This window comes from Coregonus clupeaformis, chromosome 21, assembly GCF_020615455.1.
Source record: "Coregonus clupeaformis isolate EN_2021a chromosome 21, ASM2061545v1, whole genome shotgun sequence".
NCBI classification, from domain to species: Eukaryota; Metazoa; Chordata; class Actinopteri; order Salmoniformes; family Salmonidae; genus Coregonus; species Coregonus clupeaformis.
The window spans coordinates 56,552,553-56,574,351 of NC_059212.1; the positions used below are offsets into that span (position 1 = coordinate 56,552,553).

The 21,799-nt window shown below is 44.2% G+C and overlaps 1 protein-coding gene across 3 annotated transcripts; it reads right to left on the reverse strand.

The window, feature by feature from the left end:
* Positions 1-683: 683 nt before the first annotated feature.
* Positions 684-19,098, reverse strand: LOC121535467 (G-protein-signaling modulator 2). Of its 3 annotated transcripts, XM_041842570.2 has the most exons (13): positions 18,905-19,098; positions 15,354-15,727; positions 12,317-12,538; positions 11,857-11,992; positions 11,600-11,739; positions 6,853-6,976; positions 6,323-6,438; positions 4,459-4,723; positions 3,090-3,302; positions 2,724-2,903; positions 2,168-2,306; positions 1,819-2,018; positions 684-1,662 (listed from the first exon to the last, which is right to left on the reverse strand). In XM_041842570.2, exons 2-13 carry the CDS (start codon positions 15,416-15,418, stop codon positions 1,504-1,506), a joined length of 1,959 nt encoding a protein of 652 aa, XP_041698504.1. In that variant the 5' UTR covers positions 15,419-15,727; positions 18,905-19,098; the 3' UTR covers positions 684-1,503. The 3 variants fall into 3 exon arrangements, with proteins under 3 accessions (XP_041698504.1, XP_041698505.1, XP_045061926.1); XM_041842571.1 differs by lacking the exon at positions 15,354-15,727; XM_045205991.1 differs by lacking the exon at positions 18,905-19,098 and having other exon boundaries at positions 15,354-18,408.
* Between the last annotated feature and the right edge of the window lie 2,701 nt (positions 19,099-21,799).

Below are 21,799 nucleotides of genomic sequence, written 5' to 3' on the forward strand. Positions count from 1 at the left end.
AACTTGTTTTAAAAAGTGACTACGAGAAATGAATAGAGCTTATTGAAGTGTGATCCCTGCTGTGGTATCTAAATAAAAGCCTCTGACCCTTCAGACAGAACTAGTGTGATCTCCTTAATACAGTCAACTGCTGTTAGGATATACTATGCAGTGGCATAGGACTGTAGCTAAAGTGTGTACTAAGTTCGGAAGTTTGAAATGTATCATTCAAGAACCTTATGCTTCCATCTGTCATAGTTCAATTACACACGTAGTCTCATGGTTTGGTAGGTGATTTCATAGTTGACTTGTGGAAAGCTGTACTTACTTTGACGCCTCTCCAGCTAACTCAACTTTGAGTTTGGTGACACATTAAGACAAAACATGATTTCTATACTAAATAAATGAAGCTTTATTCCTCTGTCATTAAAAATATAGGAAGTACAGAAAAGCATCGGACTGTACATGCCCACGGGTGAATTAATTATTTTATCAAAAGATTAAGCCTGCAAGAGCATTTCATTTTTTTATCCTTATCTAAATGAGGTATCCCATTCCTCCATTCATAACCACAACTCCTAACATACACATAGACAATTAAATACATTTACATTTTAGTCATTTATCAGACGCTCTTATGCAGAGCGACTTACAGGAGCAATTCGGGTTAAGTGTCTTGCTCAAGAGCACGTCGGCAGATTTTTCACCTAGTCGGCTCAGGATTCGAACCAGCGACCTTTCGGTTACTGGCCCAATGCCCTTAACCGCTAGGCTACCTGCGGGAAAGATAGTGCTGAACCTGTCTGAGACTAGTCTACGTCAGAAAAATCTGGTGCAAAAAAACTACCACATCAAGCCACAAAGGGAGGTGAAATGGCAGTATGCAAGAGCTTAAAACAAAATAATTAGAAAAGAAATTGTACAATAAATACAAACAACTGCAGTCATGACTCGTATCTAAAGATACATTTTCAGGTGATGGTAGTAAAATTATATGGAGTACATAATCATAAAAAAATAAGAATTGTTAAAAACCTAATGCCCTGAACCTACTCATCTGATGTTACTTCATGTTTGTCTGTGCAGTTTCACAACATGTCCAGTACAGTTCCAGATAGTAGAATATTCCTCATAAGGAAAAATGTTTCCATATTCTAGAATCCTTCAGTGGGTTCCTTTTAGAGTTCCTGAATGTTCCACTGTATATTGTGGTTCCCTATAGGCGACTACATTAATGCCAGCAGTGCTTTCAACTTGGAAACATGAGGCTTCTGAATCCCACCATGGACAGGATTATCGACGATTCCCAACAACCATTATTGTTGGAAGCAACACAATAGTCTATGCAATGGAGAGAAAAAATCATTGAAAAGTTAGTCTATAAAATAGCTCCATCCACTGTTGAGTACAGTATCAATGTCCTCATCTCCACCAGTGGACATATACAAAATACCCTTCCTGTTCCACACTGTTCACCTCCTGGGTTTTCACCCTGCCGTCGGGGGCCCTCTCCTTGGGCAAGGCTCAGTTGGAGCAGGGCCTTGATGCGGAGGGCAGGGTGACCCGCTGCTCGTCCATGCGTTTGGCCTGGGACCTCATGATGAGGCTGAAGAAGTCCTCGTCTGGGACGGTGGGGCCACGGGCTGGGGGAGGGGCGCAGCGCTGGTCGTCCAGACGGGAACCCTGAGGGAGGGATAGGAGAGGAAAAAGTGTAACAGTTACCTATATGAAAAGGAAGATTTTTACACCTTTCAATGTAAAACACTGAGATCTAACTTTTGCTACAATGTGCCCTACTGAACACCACCCTAATGAAAAGGGTCTATTTACTACACACACCTGGCACTTGACGAGCATGTTGAAGAAGTCGTCGTCAGGCTCAGCGTTATCTGCGTTGGCCATCAGGTGGCTGAGAACAGCCTGGCTTTTGTTCTGGTGGACCCGAAGGCCTGGCAAACTACCCCCAGCACCTCCACCGTCCTCCAATCGGGAACCCGACCCAGAGCCCAGGCCTGCTACAGCCGCTGACTCTGACACCGCTGGAGGAGAGAGAGATGGAGGAGAAGAGGGAGAGAGATCAATATTGGGATCACAGGCACATTTTGCCATGGATTTTGTCAGAAGCGGGTATGTATTAACACCCATATTTCATAACGTCATATGACAGAGTATGTGTGTTTACGCTTACATTTCCTCATGGCTCTGGCTGGAGAGTCAGAGGAGCTCTTTTCCTGTATGGAACAGCGCTGGTCGTCCATCCTGTTGCTCTGGAAACGACTCAGCAGGTCAAAGAAGCCCTCGTCCCCGAGCATGTCTGGACTGGCCCTCTTAGTGAGTGAGAGTGAGAATTAAATACTTTATTTTGCATCATAATAGCACCGCTCTAATAAGCTATAAGTAGTAGAATAGAGTAGTATTGGTAGTACAGTAGTAGTAGAATAATAGTAGACGTAATAGTAGAGTATAGTAGTATCCATAGAGTAGTAGAGGAGTAGTAGTATTACTGGTAGTAGTAGTAGAGTGTAGTAGTAGTAGTATGGTCGATTAGTAGTATCAGTAGTGGTAGTAGAGTAGTAGTACTCTCAGTAGTAGAGTAGTAGTACTATCAGTAGTATCAGTAGTAGTAGTAGAGGGAGTAGTTTCAGTAGTAGTTTCAGAACTAGGAGAATGGTCAACGGCTAAGAGTTGGTTTAGGACTAGATAAATGCATCTGCAAGGAGTAAGGATCATGTTTTCCCTCTAACCTTCTGTGGTCCCTGTGCGGGGGTCTGTGGGGTGTTACTGGTGTCTTGCAGGACTTTACTGGAGCCCCCAGCCTTGTGCTTCTTGCTACGCAGACGGCTGACGAAGAACAGCTTGGAGGAGCTCTTAGCCAGAGTGGGTTTAGACTGCTTGGTCAGGATGTCACTGTTCCACTTCTGAGCCTGGAGACAAGAGGGAGGGGAGACACGTCAAACCAAACTTTATACAACTCAGGTTTTACACAGGTGTTGAATACACATCACAAACATGTAATTTCACTAATTTCAGGTCAATTGTGCACTTTGAATTGCCACTAAGGCTAGAGAATAGAAAGTTACAGATTGCACCTTTGAAACCCAGTAACTTACATTGATCTTGTCTGGGTTGAGTTTCATGAGCTCCAGGTTTTCCATGCTGTGCCGTCTGCCCATCCTGGGCCTGGCTCCGTGCAGGTTGTAGTCCATGTCCTTGATGGGGTTCTCAGACAGGGTGGAGTTGTTGGTGCTGTAGCTCAACCCCAGCACCATCTGCAGGTCCGACACGTTCATACGGGCCGTCAGCTCTCCACTCCGGTCACCAGTCTGAAACACACCCCATTAGGATTGACCCTGCTGTAATCAGATACATTTTTTTAAATGGATATGGTTTCCACGGCCATGAGTTTTAGCGGACCACACATTTTAGGATTCAGTAAAAACTTGTGGTCCTACTCACAAGGTGGGTCTCATGATTAGGGCTGTGGCGGTCACGAAATTTCATCAGCCGGTGATTGTCAAGCAAATAACTGTCGGTCTCATGGTAATTGACCGTAATTAACATAAACACATTTAGCATCTCCTGGCTTCCACACATAGCTTACAAGCCACTGATGCAGACCTTTAGAACATCTACATTTTAAAAAGGTCTAATAAATCCATGTAGTATAGCCTACACCTTTACAATAAATCCATTATTTATTTTAGACAGGTCTAAAGAAGCATGATGTGAAGAAAATGTAGTCTATTTCAGAAGAACAGAATAGCATACTCTGAGTTGTCCTTATGTTAGGTCCTGATCTGGCTATGCCAAATGGCTGTGGGCTACACTAGTTCATTTAGCAGACAAGATTTGCTCAGAATTCCATGGCATTATTTTATAGTATGAAGAATACAATTGAACAAAGCTGAATAAAATAAATATTTTCTCCAAACTATTTGAGGGAGTGCGCACATGCGGCTATTCTGTGTTGAGTGGTTAACAAAGAAATAGGTACTCCTATATGCTTAATTTAGAGTTATTAATGTAACTTTAGTTGTTCTACAAACGTTGGGCTATATGTTTTGATTTTTAATACATTCTAAGGCTGCATGATGCGACTAATGACGATTTGAAAAAAAGTCGCTTGAAAGGCATGAGCTCTGCTTTGTTTTTTGCGCAGGCTGTACACACTTTATCAGTCTCTCATTCACAATTTGACAAGCACTTGATAATGCCTTGAATTTCACGCCGGCATCCCCTTTGTGGCCATAATGCACCCTAAAAACAAATCAGCGGCCGTTGTGCCCTTGGCCCGGAGTGCTGCATTGTGCCCTTCTCCCTGAGTGCTGCGCGCTCCGAAGCACCATCAGCAGCATCAGAGCTTGGAGAAGCCTAATTACCGTGACTAAACGGTCATGTGGAATTTGACTGCCTTCATGACCGCCGGTGTGGCGGTAATATGCTCACCGCAATAGCCCTACTCATGATAGTGTAGTCTACCTCTTTGGAGATCTCCAGGTGTTTCTCAGCAAAGTGCATGGCCTGGTCATGGTTCCCCAGTGCTGTGTGAGCGTTCCCTAAACTCCAGCACGCCCGGCCCTCACCAATCCTGTCGTTGAGGTCCTGTGCGATGATGAGGTGTTTGAGGTGGTAGTCTATGGCCCTATCGTAGTCCTGGAGCAATGTGTAGGTGTTTCCCAGACTGTAACAGGCCTGAGCCTCTACAGCCCGGTCCTTCAGCAGTCTGGCCAGCTGCAGAGTCCTCCTGACAACCACAACCACATCAGATCACTGTCTCTCATTCATAGTGACACATACCCCAAAAGGCTAATCTGTTCCTGAAATTAACTTCAGTATATGAATGCATACATGCAGACACACACACACACTCATCTGTTTGCTGACCCTCTGGACATTATAATGTGTCCTTAGAGGCATAGCTGCTGCCATCTCTCCTGAAACCCTACGGCGTTCTAACGGTGTTAACCCTCCAGACTGAAACCCTACGGCGTTCTAACGGTGTTAACCCTCCAGACTGAAACCCTACGGTGTTCTAACGGTGTTAACCCTCCAGACTGAAACCCTACGGCGTTCTAACGGTGTTAACCCTCCAGACTGAAACCCTACGGCGTTCTAACGGTGTTAACCCTCCAGACTGAAACCCTACGGCGTTCTAACTGTGTTAACCCTCCAGACTGAAACCCTACGGCGTTCTAACGGTGTTAACCCTCCAGACTGAAACCCTACGGCGTTCTAACGGTGTTAACCCTCCAGACTGAAACCCTACGGCGTTCTAACGGTGTTAACCCTCCAGACTGAAACCCTACGGCGTTCTAACGGTGTTAACCCTCCAGACTGAAACCCTACGGCGTTCTAACGGTGTTAACCCTCCAGACTGAAACCCCTACGGCGTTCTAACGGTGTTAACCCTCCAGACTGAAACCCTACGGCGCTCTAACGGTGTTAACCCTCCAGACTGAAACCCTACGGCGTTCTAACGGTGTTAACCCTCCAGACTGAAACCCTACGGCGCTCTAACGGTGTTAACCCTCCAGACTGAAACCCTACGGCGTTCTAACGGTGTTAACCCTCCAGACTGAAACCCTACGGCGTTCTAACGGTGTTAACCCTCCAGACTGAAACCCTACGGCGTTCTAACGGTGTTAACCCTCCAGACTGAAACCCTACGGCGTTTCTAACGGTGTTAACCCTCCAGACTGAAACCCTACGGCGTTCTAACGGTGTTAACCCTCCAGACTGAAACCCTCACGGCGCTCTAACGGTGTTAACCCTCCAGACTGAAACCCTACGGCGTTCTAACGGTGTTAACCCTCCAGACTGAAACCCTCACGGGCGCTCTAACGGTGTTAACCCTCCAGACTGAAACCCTCACGGCGCTCTAACGGTGTTAACCCTCCAGACTGAAACCCTACGGGCGTTCTAACGGTGTTAACCCTCCAGACTGAAACCCTACGGCGTTCTAACGGTGTTAACCCTCCAGACTGAAACCCTACGGGCGTTCTAACGGTGTTAACCCTCCAGACTGAAACCCTACGGCGTTCTAACGGTGTTAACCCTCCAGACTGAAACCCTCACGGCGTTCTAACGGTGTTAACCCTCCAGACTGAAACCCTACGGCGTTCTAACGGTGTTAACCCTCCAGACTGAAACCCTACGGCGTTCTAACGGTGTTAACCCTCCAGACTGAAACCCTACGGCGTTCTAACGGTGTTAACCCTCCAGACTGAAACCCTACGGCGTTCTAACGGTGTTAACCCTCCAGACTGACAGAAGGGTTGTTTTCTCAGGGGGAGTGAACTTTATTAAGAGAAGAAGAACGGCTGGGCTGGGGGGTTTGGCTCACTTGTAATGCTCGGCTGCCACTTCAAATTCCCCCAGAAAGATATAGGCGTTCCCCAGGTTGCAGTAGGCCCTTCTCTCTGCCGAGCGGTCGCCAAACTCCTTGGCAATCTGGAGGCGCTGGGAAAGAAATGGACGAACACACACATTACAACACCACCTTGGTCTCGGTACAGCCAGTGACTCTAGTCTTCCATTGTGTCATGTGTTTACCTCCAGTCTTTCTGGATTGAAATGAGCCATACAGGACATTATAATGAACTACAGAGAACCACAGAAAATGGAAATCTATCTGACAAAAGACTAATGGCTAGATTTAATCAAACCTGCCTCAGTAATGTTTATGGAGTTCCTTTGTGTACAAACTACTACTCATCTTCCAGTGAGGGGAGTCTAACTGGTATTTCTACTACGGTACGCAAAACCACTCTATTCCGTTTGGCCAAAGGATAAAAGGGTGTGTTTTAGAAGTGCCGTTTTGACTGAATCGAGCACTTAATGGCATGTTATACACTTTGATCAGATTTTAATTACCTGTTCATGTGATGCCACTGCATTCCGGAAGTCTCCTAACAGGTAGTGTGTGTTGCCAAGGTTACCGTATGTTCGGCCCTGGGCGGCACGATCTCCAAGCTCCTTCACTATGGATAAGTTTGCTCTGAAAATACAGACAAAACGTTGAAAAAAACATTGTTTAAAAATAACAACAAAAAATTGCCGCATGGAATAGCATTCATTACTCAGAACAAGAATAGGCTGATGAGTTTCAGAAGAAAGTTATTTGTTTCTGGCCATTTTGAGCCTGTAATCGAACCCACAACTGCTGATGCTCCAGATACTCAACTAGTCTCAAGAAGGCCAGTTTTATTGCTTCTTTAAATCAGCACAACAGTTTTCAGCTGTGCTAACATAATTGCAAAAGGGTTTTCTAATGATCAATTAGCCTTTTAAAATGATAAACTTGGATTAGCAAACACAACGTGCCATTGGAACACAGGACTGATGGTTGCTGATAATGGGCCTCTGTACGCCTATGTAGATATTCCATTAGAAATCAGCCGTTTCAAGCTACAATAGCCATTTACAACATTAACAATGTCTACACTGTATTTCTGATCAATTTGATGTTATTTTAATGGACAAAAAAATTACATTTCTAAGTATATATATATATATATATATATACACACACACACACACACACATATACATACACACACAGTGCCTTCGGAAAGTATTCAGACCGCTGGACTGTTTCCACATTATGTTACAGCCTTATTCTAAAATTGATTAAATTGTTTTTTCTCCTCAATCTACGCCCATTATGACAAAGCCTGAAGTATCACATTTACATATGTAATCAGACCCTTTACTCAGCACTTAGTTGAAACACCTTTGGCAGCGATTAAAGCATTGAGTTTTCTTGGGTATGAGGCTACAAGCTTGGCACACCTGTATTTGGGGAGTTTCTCCCATTCTTCTCTGCAGATCCTCTCAAGCTCTGTCAGGTTGGACGGGGAGCGTCGCTGCACAGCTATTTTCAGGTCTCTCCAGAGATGTCTGTTTGGGTTAAACTCCGGGCTCTGGCTGGGCCACTCAAGGACATTCAGAGACTTGTCCCGAAGCCACTCCTGCGTTGTTTTGGCTGTGTGCTTAGGGTCGTTGTCCTTTTGGAAGGTGAACCTTCGCCCCAATCTGAGGTCCTGTGTGCTCTGGAGCAGGTTTTCATCAAGGATCTCTCCGTACTTTGCTCTGTTCATCCTGACTAGTCTCCCAGTGAAAAACATCCCCACAGCATGATGCTGCCACCACCATGCTTCACCGTAGAGATGGTGCCAGGTTTCCTACAGACGTAATGCTTGGTATTCAGGCCAAAGACTTAAATCTGGGTTTCATCAGACCAGAGAATCTTGTTTGTCATGGTCTGAGTCTTTAGGTGCCTTTTGGCAAACTCCAAGCGGACTGTCATGTGCCTTTTACTGAGGAGTGGCTTCCGTCTGGCCACTCTACCATAAAGGCCTGATTGGTGGAGTGCTGCAGAGACAGTTGTCCTTCTGGAAGGTTCTCCCATCTCCACAGAGGAACTCTAGAGCTCTGTCAGTGACCATCAGGTTCTTGGTCACCTCCCTGACCAAGGCCCTTCTCCCTCGATTGCTCAGTTTGGCAAGGCGGCCAGCTCTAATAAGAGTCTTGGTGGTTCCAAACATCTTCCATTTAAGAATGATGGAGGCCACTGTGTTCTTGGAGACCTTCAATGCTGCAGAAATGTTTTGGTACCCTTCCCCAGATCTGTGCCTAGACACAATCCTGTCTCTGAGATCTACGGACAATTCCTTTGACCTCAGGACTTGGTTTTTGCTCTGACATGCACTGTCAACTGTGGGACCTTATTTACATTTTAGTCATTTAGCAGACACTCTTATCCAGAGCGACTTACAGTTAGTGAGTGCATACATTTTTCATACTGGCCCCCTGTGGGAATCGAACCCACAACCCTGGCGTTGCAAATGCCATGCTCTACCAACTGAGCTACACGGGGCCTATATAGACAGGTGTGTGCCTTTCCAAATCATGTCCAATCAATTGAATGTACCACAGGTGGACTCAAAGTTGTAGAAACATCTCAAGGATGATCAATGTAAACAGGATGCACCTGAGCTCAATTTGGAGTCTCATAGCAAAGGGGCTGAATACTTATGTAAGTAAGGTATTTCCGTTTTTTTATTTTTCGCTTCGTCATTATGGGGTATTGTGTGTAGATTGCTGAGGAAAAAGTTTTCTTTAATACATTTTAGAATAAGGCTGTAATGTAACAAAATGTGGAAAAAGTCAAGGGGTCTGAATACTTTCCGAAGGCACTGTACACTACACAGAAGATAGCCCTATTTGGTAAAAGACCAAGTCCATATTATGGCAAGAACAGCTCAAATAAGCAAAAAGCATTACTTTAAGACATGAAGGTCAGTCAATACGGAACATTTCAAGAACTTTGAAAGTTTCTTCAAGTGCAGTCGCAAAAACCATCAAGCGCTATGCTGAAACTCGCTCTCATGAGGACTGCCACAGGAAAGGAAGACCCAGAGTTCTCTGCTGCAGAGGATAAGTTCATTAGAGTTACCAGACTCAAAAATTGCAGCCCAAATAAATGCTTCACAAAGAGTTCAAGTCACAGACACATCTCAACATCAACTGTTCAGAGGGGACTGTGTGAAGCATTTAAGGGGACTGTGTGAACTGTGTGAATCAGAAACCACTACTAAAAGGACACCAATAATAAGAAGAGACCTGCTTGGGCCAAGAAACACGAGCAATGGACATTAGACCGGTGGAAATTTGTCCTTTGGTTCCAACCGCAGTGTCTTTGCGAGGTGCGGTGTGGGTGAACGGATGATCTCAGTGTGTGGTTCCCACCAAAAAGCATGGAGGTGGTGGTGTTACGGTGTGGGGGTGCTTTGCTGGTGACACTGTCTGTGATTTATTTAGAATTCAAGGCACACTTAACCAGCATGGCTACCACAGCATTCTGCAGCGATACGCCATCCCATCTGGTTTGGGCTTAGTGGGGCTATCATTTGTTTTTCAACAGGACACTGACCCAACACACCTTCAGGCTGTGTAAGGTCTATTTTACCAAGAAGGAGAGTGATGGAGTGCTGCATCAGATGACCTGGCCTCCACAATCCCCGACCTCAACCCAATTGAGATGGTTTGGGATGAGTCGGACGGCAGAGTGAAGTAAAAGCAGCCAACAAGTGCTCAGCATATGTGGGAACTCCTTCAAGACTGTTGAAGCTGGTTGAGAGAATGCCAAGAATGTGTAAAGCTGTCATCAAGGCAAAGGGTGGCTATTTGAAGAACCTCACATATAAAATATATTTTGATTTGTTTAACACTTTTTTGGTTACTACATGATTCCATGTGTTATTTCATAGTTTTGATGTCTTCACTATTATTCTACAATGTAGAAAATAGTAAAAAATGAAGAAAAACCCTTGAATGAGTAGGTGTGTCCAAACTTTTGACTGGTACTGTATATGTACACTACCGGTCAAAAGTTTTAGAACACCTACTCATTCAAGGGTTATTCTTTATTTTTTACTATTTTCTACATTGTAGAATAATAGTGAAGACATCAAATCTATGAAATAACACATACCGTGTCACCAGCAAAGCACCCCCACACCATAGCACCTCCTCCTCCATGCTTTACGGTGGGAAATACACATGCGGAGATCATCCGTTCACCCACACTGCGTCTCACAAAGACACGGCAGTTGGAACCAAAAATCTCAAATTTGGACTCCAGACCAAAGGACAAATTTCCACCAGTCTAATGTCCATTGCTTGTTTTTCTTGGTCTAAGCAAGCCTCTTCTTCTTATTGGTGTCCTTTAGTAGTGGTTTCTTTGCAGCAATTCGACCATGAAGGCCTGATTCACACAGTCTCCTCTGAACAGTTGATGTTGAGATGTGTCTGTTACTTTTGCATTTATTTGGGTTACAATTTCTGAGGCTGGTAACTCTAATGAACTTATACTCTGCAGCAGAGGTAACTCCGGGTCTTCCTTTCCTTTGGCGGTCCTCATGAGAGCCAGTTTCATCATAGCGCTTGATGGTTTTTGCGACTGCACTTGAAGAAACATTCAAAGTTCTTGACATTTTCCAGATTGACTGACCATCAAAAAGTATAATAAAGTGTCCAACCTAACCTCTGGAACACTTCGCAAGGTTACAGCCCTCATGGTAAAGGTGCTGTAAACCCACACCACAGAGATGGTGTCTCTCTTAAAGTAATGATGGACTGTCGTTTCACTTTGCTTATTTGAGCTGTTCTTGCCATAATATGGATTTGGTTTTTTATCTTCTCTATACCAACCCTACCTTGTCACAACACAACTGATTGGTTCAAATGAATTAAGAAGGAAATAAATTCCACAAATGTACTTTTAACAAGGCACACCTGTCAATTAAAATGCATTCAAGGTGACTACCTCATGAAGCTGGTTGAGAGAATGCCAAGAGTGTGCAAAGCTGTCATCAAGGCAAAGGGTGGCTACTTTGAAGAATCTCAAATATAAAATACTACATGATTCCATATGTGTTATTTCATAGTGTTGATGTCTTCACTATTATTCTACAATGTAGAAAATAGTAAAAATAAAGACAAACCCTTGAATGAGTAGGTGTGTCCAAACTTCTGACTGGTACTGTATATAATATTCTACTCTACAGTACCTGACTTAAGGCACATGAACAAAATGCCTGCACACAAACTAACTCACTCGTAGTATTCCGCTGCTTTCCTAAGTGCAGTCATGACCTCCTCAGGGAACTCTCCAGGCTCCGCCCCGCTCCAACAGATGGTCTTGCCTTTGGCATGATACACGTTCCCAAAGTTATACAGCGCCCTCGCCTGCCCCACCTAACGAAGAGACAGAAGAACAGAGCCAATGTCAATTCCAAAACCGTAAAAGAAGTCAAAGCTGCATTTAAACACCGGAATAAACCGCAAATGAGTTGATTCATTAATCAATCTCACCTTGTCGTGCAGGTCCATGGCGATATCTAAGTGCCTCTGACAGCAGACCACAGCCTCATCATACCTACCCAACACCTTCAGCGTGTTGCCTAGGTTACCACTGGCTTTAGCCTCTCCATGCTGGTCCCCGATGGTCCTGAGAATGGGATCGTAAAATGTCATCATTAAATCATGGGATGGAAAAGCTCATCTACTTTAAATGGCAAAATGCTTACGTCCAGACAGCTGAATTATGTGGTGAGGTCATGCTGATAAGAGGGAACAATGACCTGGTCCTACTCTGAGAAGCTTTATTAATACGGCCCTGGTGATCGGTGTGTTCCTTCCTACCTGGTGATCGGTGTGTTCCTTCCTACCTGGTGATCGGTGTGTTCCTTCCTACCTGGTGATCGGTGTGTTCCTTCCTACCTGGTGATCGGTGTGTTCCTTCCTACCTGGTGATCGGTGTGTTCCTTCCTACCTGGTCAAGGTGAGATCATGATGGTGGAACTCCAAGGCCTTGGCGTAGTCATGCAGGTGGAAGTAGGCGTTGCCCAGCTGGCTATAGATAGCACTCAGCACTTGCAGGTCCTCAGTGCCAACTTGGATGGCCGCCTCAAAGAAGGACACCCCCGCGCTGTAGTCGGCCACCTTACAGAGCCGCTCCCCCTCCAGGGCCAGCTCCAGGCAGGACGCCTCCATCCTACAGGGGGCAGCAGAGGCGGTTTAGGTAAAATATAGAATTGTTGATCTATGGAGCTGGTGGCGTTCAGTAGGCACAGACGGGAGAAAATAGTCTTGTCCAAAACAACCCAAGTTTATTGAGCCTAAACGTTCCAAAGTGGCCACAGTTCAAATAAACTAGAAACCAAAGCCACACATTAGCCTAAGTGTTCAAGTTATAGAAGCAGAAGAAACGTATGACTAGCTTCCCTCTCACTCTCCATCAGAGACTGTGAATGTGGAGTTTGTTTGGCTACTTCCTTCTTAGTCCTGAGGACAATAGCCTTGGTTTATCAGAGGTTTGTTTGTTATGGTAGGGCTGACTTCCTCTCTACAGTACAATACGCAGCGATCTCGCAGACAGCTCCGTGGAGGACTAGGCTATTCAGTGGGCTCAATGTTTACAGAACATTCAGACAGAAGTGTATTGTCTACAGGCATGGTTCTCTGCTGTGTAGAATAGGGACTGAGCAAGATGTGGACATTACATCTGCAACGCTCAGGATGCTGTAACATTCTGGGTGTTTCGGTCACTTTAACCCCAGGCAGGGTCAGAGGAGCATCCACAGAAGCAGGTGGATTAACAGATTAGGAGCAGATTAGTGATATTCATGCAGCCTGGCTTCAATTGTTACGGTCTCTGCCATCCTTTGTGTTCTACTGCAAAAACACACACTGCTTTGTTAGAGGAGATTAACTGTATTCATGCATGTTTTTTTACTTCAAGTTTTCCCTCTTATATCAAGTGCCCCCCACCCACCCAGTGTTCTGTTTAGAAAGCTCTCACAGAATACTGACTGACATTAGACCTGACCTACTAAACACATGTTATGCATTATGAAACTAAAAAGGGTTATAACATTGATATTGAAGGGAAAAATCTAGTTTTGTTTACTGTATTTAAATAAAAGTAATTTTTCACTGTTTACAGACTATGAACAATGTTACACTGAGCCGGTGTCGGTCTTGCAGATGAAATTAAAATCAATGATTGTACTGTATAGTGACAGATACTGGATTTACCCTACTGTGGTTATTTCTAACCACACACTACAACCATACCTGGGGTTTTTTCTCCTCCTACAACAGCACATGGCACGTCTGAGCGACATCTAAAGAGGCTTCCACTGGGTTTAAAGATGATACCTGTGCAACAGTCGAGAGCTAAACACATTCCGGACAAGGGCTAAGGTAGCCTACTCTCTTCAATGTCTCACTGAAAATATTTTACCAAAACATTGAAAAGATCTCCTTCCATTCCCACAAGTCACCAACGACCATATTTTTGCACGCCACACACTACGGTTGCGGTAAAGTAGGCTAACCCTAAGGATAAAAGGGGAAAATCTACTGTCAGCGTTCCATGAGGTAATCTACTTGTCTCTCTCCTCTCTGGCCTTGTCACCTGGCTGGAATTACTACAGTGGGTCCTACAGTGGTTATACAGACCCTGCTTACAAAGCTGCAGGGCTTATTATCCTTTAAACTACTACTTCTAGTTTGATGGTTGTAGCCATCAATTGTCCCATTAACAATCACCCATATTATCAAAATTATTTAATTTCAAACTTTTCGGTTTATCGTGCCAGCTCTACTAGGTTTAAGTTATTCAATTAAATGTACAAGGTTGGACTGGGAGTGAGTTAGGCCTACCTTTAACACTAACATTGAAGCGTTTGAGAACAGATATGCCATGATTGTCACCTCAGCGCTAATGCTCAAATGCATTTTAATGGTTGACCAGGAAAATGCTTATAAATCCTATAGATAGAGATGAACATGGTTGAACATACAACCATGGTGCCTTCTACCAAACAGATGTCCCTCCACTCCTTTCAAAGAAGTTGAGTCAATTAATTTGGAAACTAGTAATACAAAGCAAATCATCATGAATGTTTCAGAGGCTTGTTAAATATTGATTGAGAAGCCTGGGCAGTTCTTCCTGTTTTTCCCAGGTCACACCTGCCGGTGGGTGCTCTTTACATTGGGCCAGGTGCTGGGTGACACCTATGAAAGTCAGTGACCTGCCAGTCTGCCACGAGTCATCAAACATGGGAACAGGAGTCAGTCTACAGCTCAGCTAGTTAGTCTACAGCTCAGCTAGTCAGTCTACAGCTCAGCTAGTCAGTCTACAGCTCAGCTAGTCAGTCTACAGCTCAGCTAGTCAGTCTACAGCTAGTCAGTCTACAGCTCAGCTAGTCAGTCTACAGCTCAGCTAGTCAGTCTACAGCTAGTCAGTCTACAGCTCAGCTAGTCAGTCTACAGCTCAGCTAGTCAGTCTACAGCTCAGCTAGTCAGTCTACAGCTCAGCTAGTCAGTCTACAGCTCAGCTAGTCAGTCTACAGCTCAGCTAGTCAGTCTACAGCTCAGCTAGTCAGTCTACAGCTCAGCTAGTCAGTCTACAGCTCAGCTAGTCAGTCTACAGTCCAACTGTCACTCAACTCCACTTCCATGGAACTTCATCTCACAACTTCAGTTAAATGGAGGGAAATCTAGCCTACCAATTCACACCTGAAAGCTATGGAAAATCTGATCTCATCCCATGCAACAGATTTATGAGACACCAGTATGAGATCTAGGCTACTTGGTCTACTGTGTACATGTGTAAAATCCTACAATGATCATTGTTGTTAAATTCTTGTTCCAACTCTTTAAAAAAAATGACAAAATAAATCACTACTATGAAGGAAAGTTTAAAGCACCCAATCTAGGCCGTACATGAAACAAAATATGTTGACCAAAGATTGAGACAGTGACAGTATAATGCATGGGGGTATGAGGAAGGTCTTACCTACCTGTATCGGACATGATATGACTGGTCCTTATCTTGAACGCTAACCAAAGAGCCAACGGAATCCATTGAAGATCATATGTGGGACGATCCCAGTTTAAATCCAAAAAAATAATGATAATGAAAAAAAGAAAAGTCAAAAAACATCTGATGGACCTAGAAGTGGTCAGAACCTTCACAACAAGAGTTGATGGAAAATCCTAATATTCCTTTTTTTTGGTAAGGTTGTTTGTCCTTCGACTGTTAGTCCGTCTAGAGACATGACCACAGCCCCAGACAGAGATCCCCAGACAGACAGTTGCCCATCAGTCCACGAGGCTGCATTTATCCTACTGAGTTTGGCTTGTCAGTGCCACCACGGCTCTGCTCAGCAGCCCTCTGTGAAGAGAACACAAGATGCCGTGTGTGAAGCCTCATTCTGGCCATGCGACACCATGGCAACACCCACTAAACAGCGTGCACACTCAGGGCAGGGCAGGAGTGTGAGAAAGGAGTGGATGGTGGGTTCACCCCCACACCACACGCAAGCTGTCAATCAATGACTCAATCACCAGTGCTCAGGATCTACCAAAGGGTAAGGATACAGCTAGCCTAGGCAAGCAGAGAAGCAGTAGAGGATTTTTCCCCAATCACCACAGGCACATGTAATATCCTGTATATGAAAGTCATTGGTAGGCAAAAGAGAACATGTATCCACCACAGCAACGATAATTATAATTGCAAATTGATTAAACTTGTATTATTTAGCGAGAAGTAGGGAAAGTAGCCTGGCTGACGAAAGAAGTTTGAAAAAAGATCTGCACAGTTACGACTGCGCGGAAAACCCATTTTTTGTACAGTGATAAGAAAGCCCAGTAATCATAGAAAAGGAACGCCACCAGTGCAAGACCAAACGCTGCCTCCTTCCCACATAATAAAGAAGGCCATCTCTTTCCATACGCACATTTTAGTAGTAAAGAGTAAGCCTAATTAACAGGTTATTCCTAAAACCAAATTAGGCTACCAGCTAAGCATCAAAAGAGTACAATTATTACAAATATAAAAAACAGTAATCGGTATTGAAATGTATGCTGCAGGTGCATATTAATATTCATTGGTGGATCATAGAAAGAAGCATATTCTGATAGTAGGTAGTATTGCAACAGCCTGTAACTAAATGACATTCACAAAGATTATTCAAAGACTTGTTGTTGTGAATCATCACTTTCCTAATCCAGGAGTAATCTACTTTCAACCTGGGGATGGTTCACCACAGACCTCCTCTTTGTCGAGCTGCTCGTTGCCTTTGTGGATACAGCCTAATAAAACCAATGCATCATCTCGCTTTGAAGCAAAATTGAAAGACTCTCAGTGGTTACGAAGAGAGAGGACACAGAGAGCAGCACGGCATTGAGTTCACACCGGAAAACTCCCATCCTCAGTTTAACCCCTCACCGGTAGAACCCCAGCAGGCGGCAGAGCAGACATGAGACTTGTATCCCTCAGTCAAGAAGGATAGGAGGTCATGGCAACAACCAGAACTGATCAGTAAAAACCTCTTACACACATTAGGCTACTTCTTCTGAAAACAATTGTATGTTAATGAGTCTCTCATATAATTAGATGGAACTATATAGTACCAATCCTTCCCTTTGCTTAGGGATTAAGGCTTGCACAGATGCCTCCTGGCACATGTAGAATTTGCACAAGAGATGTCGGCATTGAATATGGGTTTGGCAGTTTGACTTTAGACCACTTTTGATAACAGTAACATTACTTTGGGGTACTTCATTCTGAGCCATCTCTAACAGTAATAGATCCAATGGGACATTTGCACTGCAGTTATGGCATGATGACGTCACAAAGTGTGTTTGTGAGCTCACTTTGTGGATGACCTAAATGCAGGGCCCGGCCAGCAGCCATCTGTCCACGCCAATGAGTAGAACTGTAACCAAAGCACTGATTATCACACCGGGGTGAGGCCGGAATCTGACAGCCACACTAAAATGGAGGATATTTCACCCCACAATCCCATAGTGTTAGTGTAGCCACAATGAATATACAGAATACCTAATTTTGGGAACATTGTAGACAGCTCACCTTTGAAGCAGCTCTTTGGAGAAAAGTTTGTCATTGGATCTATTTGGGGGCGGGTTTGCATAAATCATTGATCTTTATCTAGAAATCCCCAAATCTTCCAAAAATAAAGCTATGAAAACTAGGTTGTCTGCTCTGTTGTTTAGCTGCCATTTGAGTCGGTGTGAACTCTTTAAGCCTGCTTTTGTTTGTGCTTGGGGAGTCTGTGCCGTACTCTGTGCAGTACATGCCTGTACATATGTTTATAGCTAGCAATCAACAGCTGCCAGAGTGTGTGCACTGAAACCTTATCCAATATTGTGCACCAAATGGGTGTGTAATGTATGTGTCAGAGCCGGGGACAAAGCTGCCTGTGTGCGACTATGAAGTAATGGTTAATAGGACAAGTGATGTACTACCACAGTGCAGCTGTGACAACAAAAGCAGTCATTTGAAAGAACAGCTTGACAGGAGGCTGGCTCCCACATCACACACAGAACTGTTATCATGAGCTCATCTTTAATGTACTCACAGGGTGGTCTATTCTCTCTGTGTCCACAGCCTCTTATTAACCAGTCCACAGCCTCTTATTAACCAAGCAAACACGGAAACACCAAAGCAGAATAATGCATGAGTGCAGTGATGCACCCAGCAAATCACCATCGAAACAAAAGGGACAGATCTAGAAAGAGGCACTCCACAACTGAAATGATTCAGTGTGGGGATTGGCTAGTTAGCGGGGATTGGGACTCTGAGAAGCCCGAAGAAAGAAGAAAAAGATACACCTGATATAGATTAATACCAATAGTTGAATGTGTTTCTACTGTTTTCTTTCACATTTTGTTGCCTAGTTCCCTAATTCATTTCCCAGAAGAGATGAAGTCATACCATGATTTCCCAGAAAAATAGAATGCAACTTGCTTTAGGCTAGAAAAAAAATTGACAGTTTAACACAGCAATTTAACAGTAGAAAACGAACTAAGTTAGTAAACAACTGTAGATATGTTGCACACACGAGACATAGCTATAAGCCTATAACATACTAACTGTATTTGATTAGCAAATGATGACATAGTAAATATTTATTTTGACGAATATAGCTAAGGCGTTCCCCAAATAGTGAACTACATTTACATTTTAGTCATTTAGCAGACGCTCTTATCCAGAGTGCATACATTTTTCATACTGGCTCCCCGTGGGATTCGAACCCACAACCCTGGCGTTGCAAGCGCCATGCTCTACCAACTGAACTACAGGAGGCCTGAACTGACCGATTTGATCAGCAAATCAAGTGAGAAAACTAACTTGCTAGGTAGCCAACAAGCCAGTTCTAACAAACTTGCAAGTTACAACCACAACCATATAGCTATTTATTTAGCTTATAGCTAGAGGGCTACGCTATGGGTACACAACCAGAGCAACTCTACAACCTGTAACGATAGCTAACGTTAGCTCAGCTGGCTAACGTTAGCTAGCTGGGTAGGCTAGTAGTCCACTTACGTTAGGCGGTCCAGTTACTGCCCTTTTCGATACTTCGAATCGGACGGTAAATCAAATTCCAGTTTTATTCAACAACTTTATAATACAACTTTATATGTATTGCCATAAGTACTTATAAATTCACCACTTTGCTAACCTACCTAGCAAGAAACTTTCAGCTAACTTCGATGAGTGGAAAAATAACTTACGGCCACTCTGTTGTTAGTCCAGTAGCCAATCAGCGGAACAGTTTCAAAGATAGCCACGCCCATGATAACCGTCTGTGGACCAATGAGATTTCAATAATGAATTTCAACTGTACGATGAGTTAATGACGTCATCCTCATGCAGCTTCAAGGTGTGAAGTGTGTCAGCAAAAATTATGCAATAATCAGCAGAATAAAACAAAGATAGGTGTTGTGATAGTCGTTCTCGACTATAGTGGCAATTACTAATGCAAACATCTCAGTTTGGAGGGTTGAAAACTAGTAAGTAAACTAACCAGTATTGACTGCCTGAAAAAGTAGGAGCCTGTCTAGTTGCACTGCCACTGTTGCAGAACGTTAGCCAGTAGCTAGCTGTTCATAAAATGTAGATGGCTGCTAGCAAACTGACAGGCTAAGTTAGTATTGTTTGCATAAATTGAGAAGTTGGCCAAAACACACAAGTGCTTTCAAAAGCTCGACGTTTGTCAGCAGCAGCAGGGAGAGAGAAGAGTGAAGTGAGCTTGCTGCTCCCCCATGTTTTTTGAGAAGGTTTCAGGAGTTTACAGAAGCAACCAAACGCGTCAATTTCAGACGTGATACAATGTACATTATTGATGAAGCCACATACATTAGACTGCCTAGAGCTTGAAACAATGTGACAGACGTAACTGGTGGGTTATGTCAGAACTTGAAGATCCCATTTTTATTTAACCAGGTAAGCCAGTTGAGAACAAGTTCTCATTTACAACTGCGACCTGGCCAAGATAAAGCAAAGCAGTGCGATAAAAACAACAACACAGTGACATATGGGGTAAAACAAAACATAAAGTCAAAAATACAACAGAAAATATATATACAGTGTGTGCGAATGTAGTAAATTATGGAGGTAAGGCAAAAAATAGGCCATAGTGCAAAATAGTTACAATTTAGAATTAACACTGGAATGATAGATGTGCAAAATATGATGTGCAAATAGAGATACTGGGGTGCAAATTAGCAAAATAAATAACAATATGGGGATGAGGTAGTTGGATGGGCTAATTACAGATGGGCTTTGTACAGCTGCTCTGACAACTGACGCCTAAAGTTAGTGAGGGAGATAAGAGTCTCCAGCTTCAGAGATTTTTGCAGTTCGTTCCTGTCATTGGCAGCAGAGAACTGGAAGGAATGGCGGCCAAAGGAGGTGTTGGCTTTGGGGATGACCAGTGAGATATACCTGCTGGAGCGCAGACTACGGGTGGGTGTTGCTATGGTGACCAATGAGCTAAGATAAGGCGGGGATTTGCCTAGCAGTGATTTATAGATGACCTGGAGCCAGTGGGTTTGGCAACGAATATGTAGTGAGGACCAGCCAACGAGAGCGTACAGGTCACAATGGTGGGTAGTATATGAGGCTTTGGTGACAAAACGGATGGCACTGTGATAGACTACATCCAATTTGCTGAGTAGAGTGTTGGAGGCTATTTTGTAAATGACATCGCCGAAGTCAAGGATCGGTAGGATAGTCAGTTTTACGAGGGCATGTTTGGAAGCATGAGTGAAGGAGGCTTTGTTGCGAAATAGGAAGCCGATTCTGGATCTAACTTTTGATAGGAGATGCTTAATGTGAGTCTGGAAGGAGAGTTCACAGTCTAACCAGACACCTAGGTATTTGTAGTTATCCACATACTCTAGGTCAGACCCGCCGAGAGTAGCAGCGTTCGGTTGAAGAGCATGCATTTCGTTTTACTAGTGTTTAAGAGCAGTTGGAGGCTACGGAAGGAGTGTTGTATGGCGTTGAAGCTCGTTTGGAGGTTTGTTAACACAGTGTCCAATGAAGGGCCAAATGTATGTAACCGGTGTGAAATGGCTAGCTAGTTAGCGGTGCACGCTAGTAGCGTTTCAATCGGTGACGTCACTCACTCTGAGACCTTGAAGTAGTTGTTTCCCTTGCTCTGCAAGGGCCGCGGCTTTTGTGGAGCGACGGGTAACGGTGCTTCGAGGGTGACTGTTGTCGATGTGTGCAGAGGGTCCCTGGTTCAAGCCCAGGTAGGGGCGAGGAGAGGGACGGAAGCAATACTGTTACATGTATACAAAATGGTTTCATCCGCATAGAGGTGGATCCGAGCGTCACCAGCAGCAAGAGCAACATCATTGATATACACAGAGAATAGAGTTGGCCCGAGAATTGAACCCTGTGGCACCCCCATAGAGACTGCCAGAGGTCCAGACAACAGGCCCTCCGATTTGACACATTGAACTCTATCTGAGAAGTAGTTGGTGAACCAGGCGAGGCAGTCATTTGAGAAACCAAGGCTATTTAGTCTGCCAATAAGAATGCAGTGATTGACAGAGTCGAAAGCCTTGGCCAGGTCGATGAAGACGGCTGCGCATACTGTCTTTTATCGATTGCGGTTATAATATCGTTTAGGACCTTGAGCGTGGCTGAGGTGCACCCATGACCAGCTCGGAAACCGGATTGCATAGCGGAGAAGGTACGGTGGGATTCGAAATGGTCGGTGATCTGTTTGTTAACTTGGCTTTCAAAAACTTTCGAAAGGCAGGGCAGGATGGATATAGGTCTGTAACAGTTTGGATCTAGAGTGTTACCCCATTTGAACAGGGGGATGACCGCGGCAGCTTTCCAATCTCTGGGGATCTCAGACGTTACGAAAGAGAGGTTGAACAGGCTAGTAATAGGGGTTGGGACAATTTCGGCGGCTAATTTTAG

Excerpts from the sequence above, each read along its gene's own strand:
- LOC121535467 (XM_041842570.2), bottom strand. The coding sequence starts at position 15,418 with ATGGATTCCGTTGGCTCTTTGGTTAGCGTTCAAGATAAGGACCAGTCA. Across the intron at positions 12,539-15,353 it reads TCATATCATGTCCGATACAG|GATGGAGGCGTCCTGCCTGG; the intron begins GTAGGTAAGACC and ends TGCCCCCTGTAG. Across the intron at positions 1,663-1,818 it reads ACATGCTCGTCAAGTGCCAG|GGTTCCCGTCTGGACGACCA; the intron begins GTGTGTGTAGTA and ends TCCCTCCCTCAG.